Source organism: Magnolia sinica, chromosome 3 (assembly GCF_029962835.1).
Source record: "Magnolia sinica isolate HGM2019 chromosome 3, MsV1, whole genome shotgun sequence".
In the NCBI taxonomy this organism is placed as follows: domain Eukaryota; kingdom Viridiplantae; phylum Streptophyta; class Magnoliopsida; order Magnoliales; family Magnoliaceae; genus Magnolia; species Magnolia sinica.
The window spans coordinates 109,161,331-109,182,011 of record NC_080575.1 but is presented as its reverse complement, the minus strand read 5'-3'; the positions used below and the strand labels follow the sequence as shown (position 1 = coordinate 109,182,011).

The following is a 20,681-nucleotide window of genomic DNA, read 5'->3' as shown; positions in this document are numbered from 1 at the left end:
ATAAGCCTTCATAGGAGAAAATAAATATCAGCTTGATCCAAAACTTTTGTGGCCTATTAATGGTTAATCACCACTGTTTCCTATGTTATAGTACACCTGATTGTTGGATCCGCTTCATTTTTTGGGATAATGCCCTAAAATAATCTGAAAAACGGATGGACGGCGTGGATACAGAATACATAATATCAAGGTGGGCCATACAGCAAGGGCCGCACCGTCTCGTGTGAGTGCGGGGTCTCACCTAATCCGCTCCCTTTACCCCGCCTCAGCGAATCCGCTCTCTTTAAGGCGCACGTGTAATGAAATCAAAATGGACAAGTCTAACAAGAGTCTTTCAATCCCCGCCCCAAACTGTCGAAATCTTCTAACACGATTCGAAATCTTTTAATCATAACACGACACGTGTGAATAAAGTGCAACGGCAGGTACGTATCACTTATCGGATTTGGAAGCAGATTGGCTGGTGTTGCGCACACCAGCGTGTGTTGACGTCACCAAGTTATGTGGGTCCCATCATGAGGTATGTATTATATCCCAACCGTTCTTTAATTTGGAGAGATCGTCCTAAGGCTTCAATCAAAAAATAAGACAGATCCAATGATCAAGTGCACCACACTACAAAAAGCTGTAGGGGATTGAACGTCTACCATTGAAATCCTTTTGGGGGTAACAGAAGTTTTGGATCGATATGATATTTGTTTACCCCTTCATCCAGGTCCTTTTGACCTTATGAACAGATTGGATGGAAAATAAACGCTATGGTGGGCCCTACAAATGTTTTAACGGTGAGAATCATTGTCCCACTGCTATTTCTGGTGTGGTCCATTTAAGATTTTTATATGAATAATTTTTGGTATCATGCACTAAAATGATCTCAAAAAATGTATTAACGGTGTGGATATAATAAATACATAATTATGTGGGCCATGTAACTTTGATCTCCTATGGACCGTTCGTACAACTCGGAGCTGCAACGCTCGTCTTTGCACGACACGTACCCACACCAGCCATGTCGCTGCGAATCCGCTTCCCTCCGAATTACTCAAATTTTCTTAAATTACCAAATAGCCCTTCAACGGTTGAGGTCTGCATTTATATACGAGTGGAGCTCTTTCTTCCTTGCCAAGAAAGCCATCTCTCTCTATTTCTCCTCTGAAAACCTGTCCCTTCTTCCTCTCTCTCTCTCTCTCTCAGAAAGCCTCTCTCTCTCTCTCTCCCTCAGACAGCCTCTTTCCCTCTCTCATAGTCATCGCCATTGATGCAAGCGTACCGTAGGTGCGTAGCGCACCAGTCTCTGTTGAAGTCTTCGTGCGTTCTCGCCTCTCTCGGTTTATCTCTCTCCCTCTCTTTCTCTGTCTTCTAGGGTTCTAGAAATTTCTCCAGATTATTGCATCTTTGCTTCCTCAGCTGCTTCTGATTTCCAATTTGGAAACTAAGGGATGATGTGGGGAGATATAAGGAAGTGATATCTGGGGGTTTGACAGTTTCTGGTTGTGACAATTTCTGGTTGTCAACCTGGACACAGTTTCTTACTGAATCTGGTTGTCACAATCTGATTTTGAATTCCTCACGTAAGCACTGTTTGGCAGATGCCTAATGATGGTTGATCTCAATTATTCTGTAATACATAATGAGTTCGTTTTAACAGTAGTTGCGTATAATTATCCTTCAAGAGGAGAAAAAAGTCTAAGCCTACATGAATCTTGTTCAGCCATTCTGCTTAAACAAGTGCTATAATTTTTGTTAGGCTACAATTTCTCGGCTTGGGAATATCTAGGGAGGCTTGGGAATTTCTAGGGAGAGTTTTAGATTTGGACATTTTTCTCATGATATTGAAAACAAGTGGATGGGTTAGAAAACTTCTGCCATGCTTTTCATATCTGTTCATTTATTCACAAACTCTGGCCCACATGAGTAGTGGGTCAACCTGATTCTTGGGCCAGGTTATCAATATAGTGTTTCCATTTAGATGGATGGATTGGATCTTGTACCAATTGTGCCATGCTGACACTTGTACGTGAGCTTTACTACACACGTGTGGCTTAGCAAATCTATGTTTTTTTTTTTGGCTTAGAATGACATGTTCAAAAACCTCAGTGTAGTAGTATCTATGCCTGTAACTGAGCCATTTTCTCTTTATGTGCTTTGCTCAGGTATTTGCACTTGACATTCTTACCTCCTACTGCACATGGTATCATAAAGGCCGAGGCCCCTCACTTACATTAAGGTGTTTGAGTCTTTAGCAATGGTGCTTTCCGAGTTGGATGTCTTGCTCAGTGTTTGAGTCTTTGGCAAATTTTCCCCCTAACTTTAACATTGCACATGTGCTGCATTGGATTGTCTTTTTGAAATTAATGTGAAGTTCCACTAATAATTGCAATTTAACTTGATAGTTCATCCAAATGCATTTTGTAAATCCAAAATCATGATATACAAATTAAATGATTTTAATTACAGGGCATAACAAGTGCCTACATGTGTTTGCAAGTACTTATCTTTGAATTATGCAATCTGTTCTTATCTTCATTTTATCAGGATTTACTGCCTATTTCATGGCCTTTGTGTATGTCTGCATTTGTTTCAAGTTGTCCCTGGCTTATTGGCGAATGTTACCATCTGATCATCCTGTTCTATGTCAGAATGTTACTGTTTGGATGATTTGGTTTATGGATTTTCTTTTATCAGTGGCACTTTTTGAGCCTTTCTTTGATGTTTTATCTGAACTTCAAACTTACAGTCCAATGGCATGATTTGGAGCAGGTTATTGACTATTTTAACAAGGCGCTACAAGGCTTGGGTATAGATCTGTCACAAGTCAGTATCTCTGCGTAGATTGATCTTGGGAAACAGGCAATTACATGACTGTCCACTGCTAAGGTAATTTTTTCTTATTCCCTAGTTTTTAGCTGTTTTTTTTTTCTCTTGGGATTGCCAGCTTGGGAGAATACCTGACCATGGATTGTATGGCCTACCTGGAACTATCATTTACAATGAGAAAATTTACAAAGATACCACACCTGGAACTATCATTTTGTGTTGTTTATGCAATAGACCTTTCAAGGTTTATTTTTTATTTTTCGAAAGATGAGAAAATTTACAAAGGCCTTTGGAGTCTATGCTTTGGTTTTTATGGTTTGATCCTTTTTTGGTTTCAGGAGATAAACTTTCACTATTAGGTGGATTTCTGTAGAAATGTTTGCCTTTGTGATTTTTGATGCTCATTTAATGGTTTTGGTTTTGAATCCTAGTATGATCATTTTATTTCCATTATTTTTTATGCCAAGTGCTTAAAGACATTAGGAATGGACTCTTAAAAAAAAAAAAAACGACAACAGGAATGAAGACTTGTAATGATTCCACCTTTGGTATGGGTAGCAGTTGCGTGCTTGGAGGGAGGATTTTCTGATCTAAAAGCTTTGTGCAGCAGTTGTGCTTGAAGGGAGGTCTTACACTTCTGTTTATGCATAATTGCCACTACCATGCTCTGATTACAGTCAAGATGGATTCTCAGCCAAAGGTTATTAAAGGCTTGATTCTTACAGAGGCTTGATTTTGAAGGCTTAATTAGAACTTCTTTTCTAATTAACAGTTCTTTTTAATTTCTATTTATACATTACAAGCCAGAAAATGCTTGTTTATTTTGAAACTTCAGCTAAGATACATTATTTGAACTACTCCATTTTAAAAAAAAAAAGAAAAAGAAAAAAAGAAGTAGCTAATAACTAAGAAAATTACTTGGGTTATTTCAGTAGATGAGTTATCCAATTCATGACCTGATGATATGCACAACATGCTCGGGTTTTCAGTTTATACAAGTGGAGAGATGCTTGATTGGCTGGGCCGCAACAATGGATGGTCATACACTTCATTCTGGGATATCCCAGTCACTAGTGCTTTATTGCTTTTCTCCAACCATTTATTTGCAAGCAACAAATGGAAATGTTTTTTTTTTTTTTTTTTGAAACAAACAAATTGAAATGTTATGCTGACTTCTTTGGGAATGGTCCATCTGTGATGGTGCACAGTGTACTGATGGTCTACATCATAGCCGAAAAACTGGTTGAGACGACTCCAAACAAATGGAAATGCTTTTTTTTTTTTTTTGAAATGTACAAATTGAAATGTTATGCTGACCTATGGAGAAAATTCTTTGGGAATGGTCCATCTACGATGGTGCACAACGTACTGATGGTCTACATCATAGCTGAAAAAATGGTTGAGCTGACTCCAAATTTGGTTGAGCTGAAATGGTTGTCTACATCCTAGTCACAACGTACTCCTTGAATCAATCAACTTGATGGATTTTCGAGTTAGAGTCCTGTTTTTGGGTTTTCGAACCATGGTCAGATTAGATAACATGGGCCCACTTGTATATAAAATGAAAAATAGTATTCTGTGCATGTCCTCTGGTTGAGTTTCATATAAATCCTCATTGCATTGTATCTTTTGTCAAGTATGACTAATTTGCCTTCTCAAATTGTTTCTTTCAACAGCATTTTGCTGCAGTCATAATGCGGATAAGGGAGCTGAAAACAACAGCTTTAATATTTGTGTCCGGTAAAATGGTGAGTTGATACTTGATGGGTAATGGGTTATGAGAGACTTCTAATCGTAGAAGGAAGATCTTGTGGCTGATTAGATTGTAACTCTTTGAAGAGAATAAGTGCTATGGACCTTTTCATGATAATGCCATAGAACTTAAATACCAGAATATGTTGAGGCCCTAAACCGTAGACTCACTGCTAGATCATTTACTCTTAAGCAAAAGGAATATACATTCATAAAAATTGAATTGAATCAAAAGCATTGTGGGTAGTTTGTTTCATTGGACAAACATCCCAAGTTTTGAAATAACCAGATTGTAATTTGCTTCAAATATTCTTATTTAGGGTTGGCTTCAAAATGCTATTATGTCAATCTCAAGTTGGACTCAAGAAGAACTTAATTGCTAATTGGAGGCTGCTTGCTTGTTATGAATACAATGAAACATCATTCACTCTTGTCATTTCCTCTTTATTGAAATGACCAAAACAAGTTAGTCTAACTCTATTTATATTTAGGAAGTAACCCTCCCAATTGCAATCACTATTTGAACCTGAAATACATGGAATTTTGATTTGTGTTTGGTCAGTGTATGGACCACACATCTAAATGCATTTGTGTTTCAGAGAAACTCATTCAAACTTTACTCTTCTTTTTCTTTGTATAGGGAATTCCAGCTAGTGTCCAGATTTTTTTCCTGTGACAAGGATGCACAGGCTCAGCCTGTTGCTTGGCGAAGTTTTTTCTGGTGCTCCACGGTGCAACTGCACTGGAACTATGGTGCAACAGGACTTCTGACAGTGGCACAATCGGATGTTGATAAAACCAACCAGAGTTACTATGGTGAATCGAAGCTGAATTACTTGACAATTGATGGGAGCCATGAAGGACTTGTGCCTCTACGTATGATTTTCAAGTTAATTGGCTGACCTTATTAATCTACCATTCTTTGTTTGCATTTGCAAGTGAAATTGCTGATTTTATAGATGGGTTGCAGGTAAAGAAGGGCCTGTCCGTGATAAGTGGGTCTTTGGCAAGTTTACTTTTATGTCCAATCTTGCATTTAAGCATGTAGCAAGTTGGTTGTGTGCATGTGTATGCAAAATCATCATGCCATTAGTTTTAGTCTAAATGCATAGATTAAGTTGAATGTGATCAATCTTCAAGGTGGTATGTTACACTTCAGCTTTGTTGAATGTAGGATGGCCATTTAAGAGTTTTCAAGTGGCTAGTATGGAAGTCTTTCTTGATCAGCCTGATGCCCATGCCTCTGTGAAAGATTTGGATTTCAGGTACATGGAAATATTTGTATATGTCTGGAAAATGTTTGGACTTTGTACTATAGTTAAATAGCATAGTAGTTAGCATTTACAAACGTTGTCAGTTGGCTTGAGAGTGCTAGAAACCCAAGTTATATATATATATATATATATATATATATATATAAAATTCAGATCCCTTTGTTCTGATTTTATTTGTTATATTGAATATCTTGATTGTTTTTCAGACTTCTCAAACTTTCTCATGCAGTTCTGGTGGAAAAATTGTGGCATCCTTGGGAAGTAGTGGTCCTTGTCGGGTTTGGGACCTAACGTCATTGATGGTTGTAGCCAATTTACCAGGAGAAAATGTGAGCAGCTTGTTTTACTTGCCTTTTTTCTTTTGATAGGCAATCTAGGCTTGAACCCGTTACCTCTGTTGAAACACACCTTGTCTACCATTGAGCTGTGGGCTCGAGCCCATTTTACTGATTCCCTAAGTACATTTTTGGAATTCCTCCTTTTTTTTTTTTTTTTTTCCTTTCTTGTATCTTTGAATTTTTCTTTCTTGTATCTTTGAATCTAAGCTGGATATGTCTGTCAAATTCAGGGTGAGGTTTTCGGGTTCTGCCGTTTTTCTCATAATAGTGATGATAATCAAACCCTATATTTGACTGCAATGCAAGGTGGAATTTCTGATTCGAATAACAGGTTCTCCTTGATTGCTATTGTTTCATATGTTGCTGATTTTGAAGCATTTTCACAGGCCAGCATGGAATCATTGTCTCTTGGAACACTATAAAAGGTTCTCCTTGATTGCTATTGTTTCAAATTATCTCGACTGTTTTAACATTATCTCTTGGAAATGACTCAAACAACAAATGATGCCTAGCGATTTTTTTTTTTTTTTTGCATAAACCAGCAAGGTTGAATGCTGTATTTTATAAATGCAATTGGAAGTATGATGGCTCTTTCAGAAAAAAACTGTTTCAAGTGGATTTTGGATAGAAGATTTGAAACAAAAAAATCCAAGTACATGATCACTCTGTAGATTTTGTAACAAGATCCTCTTTGGGTGATTTTGTGCATGTTGCAGGTTGTTGATGCTAGAAGTTGCTTATTATGAAGACTAGGTGGAAATGGTGATCGAGAAGATGCTTCATTAAGTACACATGGTCGGAGAGGGGTATGTTTTTAAATTTGGTTTTGTTTTTTTCCCCTCTTTTCTTCTTCTTCTTCTTTTTTTTTTTTTGGTCTACTTTATTTCCATGAATAGTCCTTAGACTTAAAAAAAAAAAAAAAAAATTTTAAACAGACAAACTCGACACACACAACCACGCACGCCGTAGTGGGATTTCACCACCTATGGGTATCGAACCCAAGACCTCGTGTTGAAACTCCTCAGAGTCTACCACTGAGGTAAGGACTCGAAGGTCATGCTTGGAACACAAACTTTTTGGTGATCGAAACCATTCATGTCTGGGGGGTAGTCCTGTGTCTGTATGAATAGTTCTAGAAATCCTATTTGTTTCAACGACTTGGCCGACTTTTAAGACGAAACTTTGCATTTGGTTAAGTATATTTCAAGTCGAAAAGGGGTAACCCGGCCTCTACTCAATTGTCCAAATCATTAACATGAGGGGCTACTTATTTGTTATATTGAATATCTTGATTGTTTATCAGACTTCTCAGACTTTCTCTTGCAGTTCTGATGGAAAATTTGTAGCATCCTTGGGAAGTAGTGGTCCTTGTCGGGTTTGGGACCTAACGTCATTGATGTTGTAGCCAATTTACCAGGAGAAAATGTGAGCAGCTTGTTTTACTTGCCTTTTTTCTTTTGATAGGCAATCTAGGCTTGAACCCGTTACCTCTGTTGAAACACACCTTGTCTACCATTGAGCTGTGGGCTTGAGCCCATTTTACTGATTCCTTAAGTACATTTTTGGAATTCCTTTTTTTTTTTCCTTCTATCTTTGAATCTAAGCTGGATACGTCTGTCAAATTCAGGGTGAGGTTTTCGGGTTCTGCCGTTTTTCTCATAATAGTGATGATAATCAAACCCTATATTTGACTGCAATGCAAGGTGGAATTTCTGATTCGAATAACAGGTTCTCCTTGATTGCTATTGTTTCATATTGTGCTGATTTTGAAGCATTTTCACAGGCCAGCATGGAATCATTGTCTCTTGGAACACTATAAAAGGTTCTCCTTGATTGCTATTGTTTCAAATTATCTCAACTGTTTTAACCTTCCTTTGTGATTAATATTGTGCATATGAATTGGTTGGACGGGGATTGTGTATGTTTCTCATTAGCATGTTTCATTATTTCAGATTATGGGCAGGCGATTGGGACCAAGGCTTCTTGGTAGGGCTGATGATTCTATGGTAAATATCTGCTTCTTATTTGCATTTGAAATTTTGACATAAACGATATAAGCTATTGTAAGTAGATAGTTTCTTGTTTTTTGGTGGAATATGTGCATATATGCATAAAAAAAGGAAATGACTCAAACATCGAATGATGCCTAGCGATTTTTTTTTTTTTTGCCTAAACCAGCAAGGTTGAATGCTGTATTTTATAAATGCAATTGGAAGTATGATGGCTCTTTCAGAAAACAACTGTTTCAAGTGGATTTTGGATAGAAGATTTAAAACAGAAAAATCCAAGTACATGATCACTCTGTAGATTTTGTAACAGGATCCTCTTTGGGTGATTTTGTGCATGTTGCAGGTTGTTGATGCTAGAAGATGCTTATTATGAAGACTAGGTGGAAATGGTGATCGAGAAGATGCTTCATTAAGTACACATGGTCGGACGGGGGTACGTTTTTAAATTTGGTTTTGCTTTTTTTTTTTTTTTTTTTTTAAATTTTCCACTCTTTTCTTGAGATATTGCCACATTCTTTATTATTATTATTTTTTTTAACACACACACCCAACACACACACCCATGCACGCTATAGTGGGATTTCACCACCTATGGGTATCAAACCCAAGACCTCGTGTTAAAACTCCTCAGAGTCTACCACTGAGGTAAGGACTTGAAGGTCATGCTTGAAACACAATCTTTTTGGTGATCCAAACCATTCCTGTTTGGGGGGGTAGTCCTGTATTTGTATGAATAGTTCTAGAAATCCTATTTATTTCAATGACTTGGCCGACTTTTAAGACGAAACTTTGCATTTGGCTAAGTAAATTTCAAGTCAAAAAGGGGTAACCCGGCCTCTACTCAATTGTCCAAATCATTAGCATGGAGGGCTACTTTTTAGTGATCCATTCGACTAGTTCCGTATGTGTGTGGCTAATTTTAAAAATCATACCTGTTTCAATGACTTATCAGATTTCATGACAGAGGGCTAATTTTTAGTGATCGAAACCATTCATATGTCTGGGGGAAGGCCCGTATGTGTATGACTAGTTCTGAAAATTCTATTTGTTTCAACGACTAAGTCGATTTTTAAGACCAAATTTTGCATTTGTCTAAGTAAATTTCAAGTCGAAAAGGGGTAACCCGACCTCTACTCAATTGTCCAAATCTTTAATATGGGGGGCTACTTTTCAGTGATCCATTGGACTAGACCCATATGTGTGTGACTAATCCTTAAAATCATACCTGTTTCAATGACTTGTCCAATTTCAAGTCAGAGGGCTACTTTTTAGTGATCCAAACCATTCATATGTCTGGGGGGATGGCCTGTATCTGTATGAATAGTTCTAGAAATACTATTTATTTCAACAAATTAGCCGGCTTTTAAGACCAAATTTTGCATTTCAGTCAGTAAATTTATATTTGAAAAGGGGTTGCCCGGCCTCTACTCAATTGTCGAAACATTAATATGGAGGGCTACTTTCTAGTGATCCATTCGGATAGTTCCGTATATTCTGGCTAATTGTATAAATCATACCTGTTTCAATGACTTGTCCGATTTCAAGTTAGAGGGGTAATTTTTAGTGATCCAAATCATTCATATGTTTGTGGGGAAGGCCCATATGTGTATGACTAGTTCTGAAAATCCTATTTGTTTCAATGACTTGGGCGACTTTTAAGACCAAAATTTGCGTTTCTCTCAGTAAATTTAAAGTTGAAAGCGGGTAACCCGACCTCTACTCAATTGTCCAAATTCTTAATATAGCGCGCTACTTTCCAATGATCCATTCGACTAGGCCCGTATATGTGTGACTAACTCGAAAAATCATACATGTTTCCATGACTTGTTCGATTTCAAGTCAAAGGGCTACTTTGTAGTGATCCAAACCAATCATATGTCTGGGGGAAGGCCTATATCTGTAGAAATCCTATTTGATTCAACAACTTATCTGATTTTTAAGACCAAACTTTGCATTTGGCTAAGTAAATTTCAAGTCGAAATGGGATAACCCGACCTCTACTCAATTGTCCAAATCTTTAATATCACGGGCTACTCTCTAGTGATCTATTCGACTATGCCCATATTTGTTACTAATTCTGAAAATCATTCCTGTTTGAATGACTTGTTTGATTTGAAGTCAGAGGGCTACTTTTTAGTTATCCAAACCATTCTCATGTTTAAGGGGAAGGCCCGTCTGTGTTTGATTAATTCTAAAAATTATACCCGTTTTAGTGACTTGTCTGATTTTAAGTCAGAGGGCTACATTTTAGTGATCCAAACCATTCATATGTCTGGAGGGAAGGCCCGTATGTGTGTGACTAGTTCTAAAAATTCTATTTGTTTCAACGACTTAGCCGACTTTTAAGATCAAATTTTGAATTTGGCTAAGTGAATTTCAAGTCGATAAGGGGTAACTCGGCCTCTACTCGACTGTCCAAATTCTTAAAATGGCGTGCTATTTTCCAGTGATCCATCCGACTACGCCCGTATGTTTGTGACTAATTCCTAAAATCATACCTGTTTTAATAACTTGTCCGATTTCAAGTCAGAGGGCTACTTTTTAGTAATCCAAACCATTCATATGTTTGGGGGGAAGCCCATATGTGTGTGACTATTTCTAGAAATCTTATTTGTTTCAACGACTTAGCCGACTTTTAACACCAAACTCTGCATTTGCATAAGTAAATTACAAGTCGAAAAGGGGTAACCCGATCTCTACTCAGTTGTCCAAGTCATTAACATGGAGGGCTACTTTCCAGTGAGTAAGAAAATTTGAAGTCGAAAAGGGGTAGCCCGGCCTCTACTCAATTGTCGAAATCATTAACATGGGGGGCTACTTTCTAGTGATCCATTTGACTAGTTCCGTATGTGTGTGGCTAATTTTAAAAATCATACTTGTTTCTACGACTTGTCTGATTTCAAGCTAGAGGGCTAATTTTTAGTTATCCAAATCGTTCATATGTCTGGGGGATAGGCCCGTATGTGTATGAGTAGTTCTAAAAATCCTATTTGTTTCAACGACTTATCCGACTTTTAAAACCAAATTTTGCATTTGGCTAAGTAAATTTCAAGTCGAAAAGGGGTAACCCGGCCTCTACTCAATTGTTGAAATCTTTAATATGGTGGGTTACTTTCCAGTGATCCATTCGATTAGGCTCGTATCTGTGTGACTAATACTAAAAATCATACCTGTTGCAATGACTTGTCCGATTTCAATTTAGAGGGCTACTTTTTACTGATCCAAACCATTCATATGTCTGGGGGATGGCCTGTATCTGTATGAATAGTTTTAGAAATACTATTTATTTCAATGAATTAGCCGGCTTTTAAGACCAAATTTTGCATTTCGCTCCGTAAATTTATATTCGAAAAGGGGTAGCCGGCCTCTACTCAATTGTCGAAATCATTAACATGGAGGGCTACTTTCTAGTGATCCATTCGAATAGTTTCGTATGTGTGTGGCTAATTGTATAAATCATACCTATTTCAATAACTTGTCCGATTTCAAGTCAGAGAGCTAATTTTTAGTGATCCAAACCATTCATATGTTTGTGGGGAAGGCCCGTATGTGTATGACTAGTTCTGAAAATCCTATTTGTTTCAATGATAGGCGACTTTTAAGACCAAATTTTGCATTTCTCTCAGTAAATTTGAAGTTGAAAATGGGTAACCCGACCTCTACTCAATTGTCCAAATCCTTAGTATAGCGGGCTACTTTCCAGTGATCCATTTGACTAGGCCCGTATATGTGTGACTAACTCTAAAAATCATGCATGTTTCAATGACTTGTCCGATTTCAAGTCAGAGGGCTACTTTTTAGTGTATTACTAGTTCTAAAAATCCAATTTGTTTCAACGACTTATTCGACTTTTAAGACCAAATTTGGCATTTGGCTAAGTAAATTTCGAGTAAAAAACGGGTAACCCGACCTCTAATCAATTGTCCAAATCCTTAATAGGGCGGGCTACTGTTTAGTGATCCATTCGACTAAGCCTGTATGTCTGTGACTAATTCTTAGAATCATACTTGTTTCAATGACTTGTCCGATTTCAAGTTAGAGGGCTACTTTTTAGTAATCCAAACCATTCATATGTCTGCGGGAAGGCCTATATCTGTATGAGTAGTTCTATTAATCCTATTTGATTCAACGACTTATCCTACTTTTAAGACGAAACTTTGCATTTGGCTAAGTAAATTCCAAGTTGAAAAGTAGTAACCCGGCCTCTACTTAATTGTCGAAATCCTTAATACGGCGGGTTACTATCCAGTGATCCATTCAACTATGCCTGTATGTGTGTGACTAATTCTTAGAATCATACTTGTTTCAATGACTTGTCCAATTTCAAGGCAGAGGGTTACTTTCTAGTGATCCAAACCATTCATATGTTTGGGGAAAAGGCCTGTATGTGTATGACTAGTTCTAAAAATCCTAGTTGTTTCAACGACCTAGCCGACTTTTAAGACCAAAATTTGCATTTGGCTAAGTGAATTTCAAGTCCGTAAGGGGTAACCCGGCCTCTACTTAATTGTCTAAATTCCTAATATGGCAGGCTACTCTCCAGTGATCCATTCGACTAGGCCCATGTGTGTGTGACTAATTCGAAAAATTATACCCGTTATAGTGATTTGTCTGATTTCAAGTCAGAGGGGTGCATTTTAGTGATCCAAACCATTCATATGTCTGGAGGGAAGGCCCGTATGTGTGTGAGTAGTTCTAAAAATCCTATTTGTTTCAACGACCTAGTCGACTTTTAAGACTAAATTTTGCATTTGGCTAAGTGAATTTCAAGTCGATAAGGTGTAACTCGGCCTCTACTCAATTGTCCAAATGCTTAAAATGGCGGGCTACTTTCTAGTGATCCATTGGACTAGTCCCATATGTTTGTGATTAATTCTTAAAATTATAATTGTTTCAATGACTTGTCCGATTTCAAGTCAGAGGACCGCTTTTTAGTGATCCAAACCATTCATATGTCTGGGTGGAAGGCCCGTATATATATGACTAGTTCTAGAAATCTTATTTGTTTCAACGACTTAGCCAACTTTTAACACCAAACTTTGCATTTGCCTAAGTAAATTGCAAGTAGAAAAGGGGTAACCCGGCCTCTACTCAGTTGTCCACATCATTATCATGGAGTACTACTTTCCAGTGACTAAGAAAATTTCAAGTCGAAAGGGGTAGCCCGGCCTCTACTCAATTGTCGAAATCGTTAAAATGGAGGGCTACTTTCTAGTGATCCATTCAACTAGTTCCGTATGTGTGGCTAATTCTATAAATCATACCTGTTTCAATGACTTGTCCGATTCCAAGTCAGAGGGCTAATTTTTACTTATCCAAACCGTTCATATGTCTTGGGGAAAGGCCCGTATGTGTATGACTAGTTTTTAAAATCCTATCTGCTTCAACGATGTAGCTGACCTTTAAAACGAAATTTTGCATTTGGCTAATTTAATTTCAAGTTGAAAAGGGTTACCCTGCCTCTACTCAGTTGTTCAAATCTTTAATATGACGGGTTACTTTCCAGTGATTCATTCGACCAGGCCCGTTTCTTTGTGATTAATTCTAAAAATCATATTTGTTGCAATGATTTGTTCAATTTCAATTCAAAGGGGTACTTTTAAGTGATCCAAACCATTTGTATGTTTGGGGGGAAGGCCTGTATATGTCTGAATAGTTGTAGAAATCCTATTTGTTTCGTCAAATAAGCCGGCTTTTAAGACCAAAATTTTCATCTGGCTAAGTAAATTTCAAGTTGAAAAGGGGTTGCCGGCCTCTACTCAATTATCGAAATCATTAACACGGAGGGATACTTTCTAGTGATCCATTCGACTAGCTTTGTATGTGGGTGGCTAATTCTATAAATCATACCTGTTTCAATGACTTGTCTGATTTTAAGTTAGTGGGCTAATTTTTAGCGATCCAAACCATTCATATGTTTGGGGGGAAGGCCCGTATGTGTATGACTATTTCTGAAAATCCTATTTGTTTCAATGACTTGGACGACTTTTAAACCAAAATTTGCATTTATCGATGTAAATTTTAAGTTGGAAAAGGGGTAACCTGACTTTTACTCAATAGTCATTCACATATGGGAAGGCTCGTATGTGTATGACTACTTCTGAAAATCCTATTTGTTTCAATGACTTGGACGACTTTTAAGACCAAAATTTGCATTTATCGAAGTAAATTTTAAGTTGGAAAAGGGGTAACCTGACCTTTACTCAATTGTCCAAATCCTTAACATAGCGGGCTACTTTCCAGTCATCCATTCGACTAGGCCGGAATGTGTGTGACTAATTTGAAAAATCATACATATTTGAATTAATTGTCCGATTTCAAGTCAAAGGGCTACTTTCTAGTGATCTAAACCATTCATATGTATGGGGAAAAAGCTCGTATGAGTATGACCAATTCGAAAACTCCTATTTGTTTCAACGACTTATCTGACTTTCAAGACTAATTTGGCATTGGCTAAGTAAATTTCAAGTCGAAAAGGGGTAACCCGACCTCTACTCAATTGTCCAAATTTCTTAATATGGCAGGCTACTCTCCAGTGATCCATTCGACTAGGCCCGTATGTGTGTGACTAATTCTTAGAATTATACCCGTTTTAGTGACTTGTCTGATTTCAAGTCAGAGGGACACATTTTAGTGATCCAAACGATTCATATGTTTGGGTGGAAGGCCCGTATGTGTGTGACTAGTTCTAAAAATACTATTTGTTTCAACGACTTAGCCGACTTTTACGACCAAATTTTGCATTTTGGCTTAGTGAATTTCAAGTCAATAAGGGGTAACCTGACCTCTACTCAATTGTCCAAATCCTTAAAATGGTGGGGTAGTTTTGCAGTGATCTAATGGACTAGGCCCGTATGTTTGTAACTAATTCTTAAAATCATACCCATTTCAATGACTTGTCCGATTTAAAGTCAGAGAGCTACTTTTTAGTGATCAAAACCATTCATATGTCTTGGGGGAAGGCCCGTATGTGTGTGACTAGTTCTAAAAATCTTATTTGTTTCAACGACTTAGCCGACTTTTAAGACCAAACTTTGCATTTGCATAAGTAAATTACAAGTCGAAAAGGGGTAACCCGATCTCTACTCAGTTGTCCAAGTCATTAACATGGAGGGCTACTTTCCAGTGAGTAAGAAAATTTGAAGTCGAAAAGGGGTAGCCCGGCCTCTACTCAATTGTCGAAATCATTAACATGGGGGGCTACTTTCTAGTGATCCATTTGACTAGTTCCGTATGTGTGTGGCTAATTTTAAAAATCATACTTGTTTCAACGACTTGTCTGATTTCAAGCTAGAGGGCTAATTTTTAGTTATCCAAACCGTTCATATGTCTGGGGGATAGGCCCGTATGTGTATGAGTAGTTCTATAAATCCTATTTGTTTCAACGACTTATTCGACTTTTAAAACCAAATTTTGCATTTGGCTAAGTAAATTTCAAGTCGAAAAGGGGGCTACTTTTTACTGATCCAAACCATTCATATGTCTGGGGGATGGCCTGTATCTGTATGAATAGTTTTAGAAATACTATTTATTTCAACAAATTAGCCGGCTTCTAAGACCAAATTTTGCATTTCGCTCAGTAAATTTATATTCGAAAAGGGGTAGCCCGGCCTCTACTCAATTGTCGAAATCATTAACAGGGAGGGCTACTTTCTAGTGATCCACTCGAATAGTTCCATATGTGTGTGGCTAATTGTATAAATCATACCTGTTTCAATGACTTGTCCGATTTTAAGTCCGAGGGCTACATTTTATTAATCCAAACCATTCTTGTGTCTGATGGGAAAGCCCGTATGTGTATGACTAGTTCTGAAAATCCTATTTGTTTCAATGACTTGGGCGACTTTTAAGACCAAAATTTGCGTTCTTTAATATGGCGGGCTACTCTCTAGTGATCCATTTGACTAGGCCCATTTGTGTGTTACTAATTCTTCAAGTCATACCTATTTGAATGACTTGTCCGATTTGCAGTCAGAGGGCTACTTTTTAGTTATCCAAACCCTTCTTATGTCTGAGGGGAAGGCCTGTTTCTGTATGAAAGTTGTAAAAATCCTATTTGTTTCAACCACTTAGCCGACTTTTAAGACCAAATTTTGCATTTGGCTAAGTGAATTTCAAGTCGGTAAGGAGTAAACCTGGCCTCTACTCAATTGTCCAAATCTTTAATATGGCGGGTTACTCTCCAGTGATCCATTCGACTAAGACGGTATGTGTGTGACTAATTCTAGAAATCATACCCGTTTTAGTGAGTTGTTCGATTTGAAGTCAGAGGGCTACATTTTAGTGATCCAAACCATTCATATGTCTGGAGGGAAGGCCCGTATGTGTGTGACTTGTTCTAAAAATCCTATTTGTTTCAACGACTTAGCCAACTTTTAAGACCAAATTTTGCATTTGGCTAAGTGAATTTCAAGTCGATGAAGGGGTAACCTAGCTTCTACTCAATTGTCCAAATCTTTAAAATGGCAGGCTAGTTTCTTGTGATCCATTTGACTATGCCCGTATATGTGTGAGTAATTCTAAAAATCATATGTTTCAATGACTTGTCCGATTTCAAGTCGAGGGTTACTTTTTAGTGATCCATAGTGGTCAATTTCAGGGCAGATTTCGATTTTTCATTTTTATTTTTTTTTTCAAAGTTACAAGACAGATAAAGGTTTGAAAGGAATCTAAGTGTTAAGATCTTTTCGGCACTTGGACTAACATGAGATTTTGTTGAAGAAGAGTGAAGGGACTTTGTCAATTTGGTGCATGGAGGTGGAGATATAGACTTTTGACGGTATCAGCTACATAGTGAAGTTTGTAGGGATGAGGAGCATCATAGCTGATACTCTAGTTTGAAACCCAGACTTTTTATCATGGAGGACTACTTTCCAGTGACAAAGCAAATTTTAAGTCGAAAATGGGAGGCTTGCAAATCTTTAATATGGCGGGCTACTCTCCAGTGATCGATTCGACTAGGCTCGTATGTGTGTGACTAATTCTTACATCATTCCTGTTTGAATGACTTGTCCGATTTCAAGTCAGAGGGCTACTTTTTAGTGATCCAATCCATTCTTATGTCTTAGGGGAAGTCCTGTATTTGTATGAAATAGTTCTAAAAATCCTATTTGTTTCAACGAATTTTAAGACCAAAATTTTCATTTGGCTAAGTGAATTTCAGGTCGATAAGGGGTAACCCGTCCTCTACTCAATTGTCCAACTCCTTAATATGGCGGGCTACTCTCCAGTGATCCATTGGACTAGTCCCGTATGTTTGCGACTGATTCTTAAAATCATAATTGTTTCAATGACTTGTCTGATTTGAAGTCAGAGGACCACTTTTTAGTGATCCAAACCATTCATATGTCTGGGTGGAAGGACCGTATATATATGACTAGTTCTAGAAATCTTATTTGTTTCAACGGCTTAGTCGACTTTTAACACCAAACTTTGCATTTGCCTAAGTAAATTGCAAGTAGAAAAGGGGTAACCCGGCCTCTACTCAGTTGTCCACATCATTATCATGGAGTACTACTTTCCAGTGACTAAGAAAATTTCAAGTCGAAAGGGGTAGCCCGGCCTCTACTCAATTGTCGAAATCGTTAAAATGGAGGGCTACTTTCTAGTGATCCATTCGACTAGTTCCGTATGTGTGGCTAATTCTATAAATCATACCTGTTTCAATGACTTGTCCGATTTCAAGTCAGAGGGCTAATTTTTACTTATCCAAACCGTTCATATGTCTTGGGGAAAGGCCCGTATGTGTATGACTAGTTTTTAAAATCCCATCTGCTTCAACGATGTAGCTGACCTTTAAAACGAAATTTTGCATTTGGCTAATTTAATTTCAAGTTGAAAAGGGTTACCCTGCCTCTACTCAATTGTTCAAATCTTTAATATGACGGGTTACTTTCCAGTGATTCATTCGACCAGGCCCGTTTCTTTGTGATTAATTCTAAAAATCATATTTGTTGCAATGATTTGTTCAATTTCAATTCAAAGGGGTACTTTTAAGTGATCCAAACCATTTGTATGTTTGGGGGGAAGGCCTGTATATGTCTGAATAGTTGTAGAAATCCTATTTGTTTCGTCAAATAAGCCGGCTTTTAAGACCAAAATTTTCATCTGGCTAAGTAAATTTCAAGTTGAAAAGGGGTTGCCGGCCTCTACTCAATTATCGAAATCATTAACACGGAGGGATACTTTCTAGTGATCCATTCGACTAGCTTTGTATGTGGGTGGCTAATTCTATAAATCATACCTGTTTCAATGACTTGTCTGATTTTAAGTTAGTGGGCTAATTTTTAGCGATCCAAACCATTCATATGTTTGGGGGAAAGGCCCGTATGTGTATGACTATTTCTGAAAATCCTATTTGTTTCAATGACTTGGACGACTTTTAAACCAAAATTTGCATTTATCGATGTAAATTTTAAGTTGGAAAAGGGGTAACCCGACCTTTACTCAATAGTCATTCACATACGGGAAGGCCCGTATGTGTATGACTACTTCTGAAAATCCTATTTGTTTCAATGACTTGGACGACTTTTAAGACCAAAATTTGCATTTATTGAAGTAAATTTTAAGTTGGAAAAGGGGTAACCTGACCTTTACTCAATTGTCCAAATCCTTAACATAGCGGGCTACTTTCCAGTCATCCATTCGACTAGGCCGGAATGTGTGTGACTAATTTTAAAAATCATACATATTTGAATTAATTGTCCGATTTCAAGTCAAAGGGCTACTTTCTAGTGATCTAAACCATTCATATGTATGGAGAAAAGGCTCGTATGAGTATGACCAATTCGAAAACTCCTATTTGTTTCAACGACTTATCTGACTTTCAAGACTAATTTGGCATTTGGCTAAGTAAATTTCAAGTCGAAAAGGGGTAACCCGACCTCTACTCAATTGTCCAAATTTCTTAATATGGCAGGCTACTCTCCAGTGATCCATTCGACTAGGCCCGTATGTGTGTGACTAATTCTTAGAATTATACCCGTTTTAGTGACTTGTCTGATTTCAAGTCAGAGGGACACATTTTAGTGATCCAAACGATTCATATGTCTGGGTGGAAGGCCCGTATGTGTGTGACTAGTTCTAAAAATCGAAGAATTGCTTTGATCTCTTCTCAATTATGAAATCATTATGAGGTCTATAGTAGGCCCATTAGAAGTGATTAGTATGCGTGTCTATTTTAAAAATCATACCGTTTGATGACTTGTCTAAAGCTTCAGTAGGTGGGCTATTATCTCGTGATCGATGCATTCCTTATGTAAATTGAAAGTCCATATGTGTATGGCTAGTTCTAAAATCCAATTTGTTCAACGAAATAGCCGCATTTTAAGGCCAAACTTTGAATTCATTTCTGCAAGTAAATTTCACGTCATAAAGTACTTGGGCCTACTGTTCTATTGTAGGGTCTTTAATATGGCGGGCTGCTCTCATTGATCATTATTTAGGCAGTATGTGTGTGACTAATTCTTAAAATCATTCCTGTTTAAATGACTTGTCCGATTTGAAGTCAGAGGGCTACCTTTTAGTGATCCAAACCATTCTTCTGTCTGAGAGAAAGTCCTGTATCTGTATGAATAGTTCTAAAAATCCAATTCGTTTCAACAAAATAGCCGACTTTTAAGACCAAACTTTGAATTTAGCTAAGTAAATTTCATATCGTAAAGGGGTAACCCGACCTCTATTCTATTGTCCAAATCTTTAATATGGCGGGCTACTCTCCAGTGATCCATTCGACTAGGCCCGTATGTGTGTGACTAATTGCTAAAATCATTACTGTTTAAATGACTTGTCCGATTTGATGTCAGAGGGCTACCTTTTAGTGATCCAAACCATTCTTATGTCTGAGGGGAAGTCCCGTATCTATATGAATAGTTATAAAATCCCATTTGTTTTAACGACTTAGTCGACTTTTAAGACCGAATTTTGCATTTGGCCAAGTGAATTTCAAGTCGATAAGGGGTAATCCGGCCTCTACTCAATTGTCCAAATCCTTAATATTGCAGGCTACTCTCCAGTGATCTATTCGACAAAGTCTGTATGTTTGTAGCTAGTTCATAAAATCATACCCGTTTCAATGACTTGTCCGATATCAAGTCAGATGGCTACTTTTTATTGATCCAAATCATTCATATGTCTGGGCGGAAAGCCCGTATGTGTATGGCCAGTTCTAGAAATCTTATTTGTTTCAACGACTTAGACAACTTTTCAGGCCACACTTTGCATTTGCCTAGGTAAATATCAAGTCGAAAAGGGGTAACCCGGCCTCTACTCAATTGTCCAAATCATTATCATAGAGGACTACTTTCCAGTGAGTAAGAAAATTTGAAGTCGAAAAGGGGTATCTCGGCATCTACTAAATTGTCGAAATCATTAATATGGAGGGCTACTTTCTAGTGATCCATTCGACTGGTTCCCTATGTGTGTGACTAATTCTAAAAATCATACATGTTTCAATGACTTGTCCGATTTCAAGTCAGAGGGTTACTTTTTAG

At 37.6% G+C, this 20,681-nt stretch overlaps 1 protein-coding gene and 2 long non-coding RNA genes across 3 annotated transcripts in view; all 3 read left to right on the top strand.

The window, feature by feature from the left end:
- The first annotated feature begins 1,211 nt into the window (after positions 1-1,211).
- On the top strand, positions 1,212-6,617 carry LOC131239067 (SEC12-like protein 2). Its single transcript, XM_058236627.1, has 10 exons — positions 1,212-1,328; positions 2,154-2,227; positions 2,761-2,877; positions 4,494-4,565; positions 5,210-5,445; positions 5,540-5,564; positions 5,744-5,834; positions 6,073-6,172; positions 6,412-6,487; positions 6,568-6,617. The coding sequence occupies exons 5-10, from the start codon at positions 5,416-5,418 to the stop codon at positions 6,615-6,617; spliced, it is 372 nt and encodes a 123-aa protein (XP_058092610.1). The 5' UTR covers positions 1,212-1,328; positions 2,154-2,227; positions 2,761-2,877; positions 4,494-4,565; positions 5,210-5,415.
- An 84-nt stretch (positions 6,618-6,701) lies between these two features.
- LOC131240654 (uncharacterized) overlaps positions 6,702-20,681 on the top strand; it is a 39,846-nt gene continuing 25,866 nt past the window's right edge. The window contains exon 1 of the long non-coding RNA XR_009168835.1: positions 6,702-6,987. This is a non-coding gene — a long non-coding RNA (uncharacterized LOC131240654). The remainder of the gene's footprint in view (positions 6,988-20,681) is intronic.
- LOC131240652 (uncharacterized) overlaps positions 7,613-20,681 on the top strand; it is a 37,201-nt gene continuing 24,132 nt past the window's right edge. Inside the window, exons 1-4 of the long non-coding RNA XR_009168834.1 lie at positions 7,613-7,884; positions 7,965-8,003; positions 8,134-8,187; positions 8,534-8,623. This is a non-coding gene — a long non-coding RNA (uncharacterized LOC131240652). The remainder of the gene's footprint in view (positions 7,885-7,964; positions 8,004-8,133; positions 8,188-8,533; positions 8,624-20,681) is intronic.

What these genes read in the sequence shown, in the direction of transcription:
- LOC131239067 (XM_058236627.1), top strand. Translation starts at nt 5,416, where the DNA reads ATGGGAGCCATGAAGGACTTGTGCCTCTAC. An exon ending in GAAGGGCCTGTCCGTGATAA is followed by an intron (nt 5,565 to 5,743) that starts GTGGGTCTTTGG and finishes TGTTGAATGTAG; the next exon opens with GATGGCCATTTAAGAGTTTT. An exon ending in CCAATTTACCAGGAGAAAAT is followed by an intron (nt 6,173 to 6,411) that starts GTGAGCAGCTTG and finishes TGTCAAATTCAG; the next exon opens with GGTGAGGTTTTCGGGTTCTG.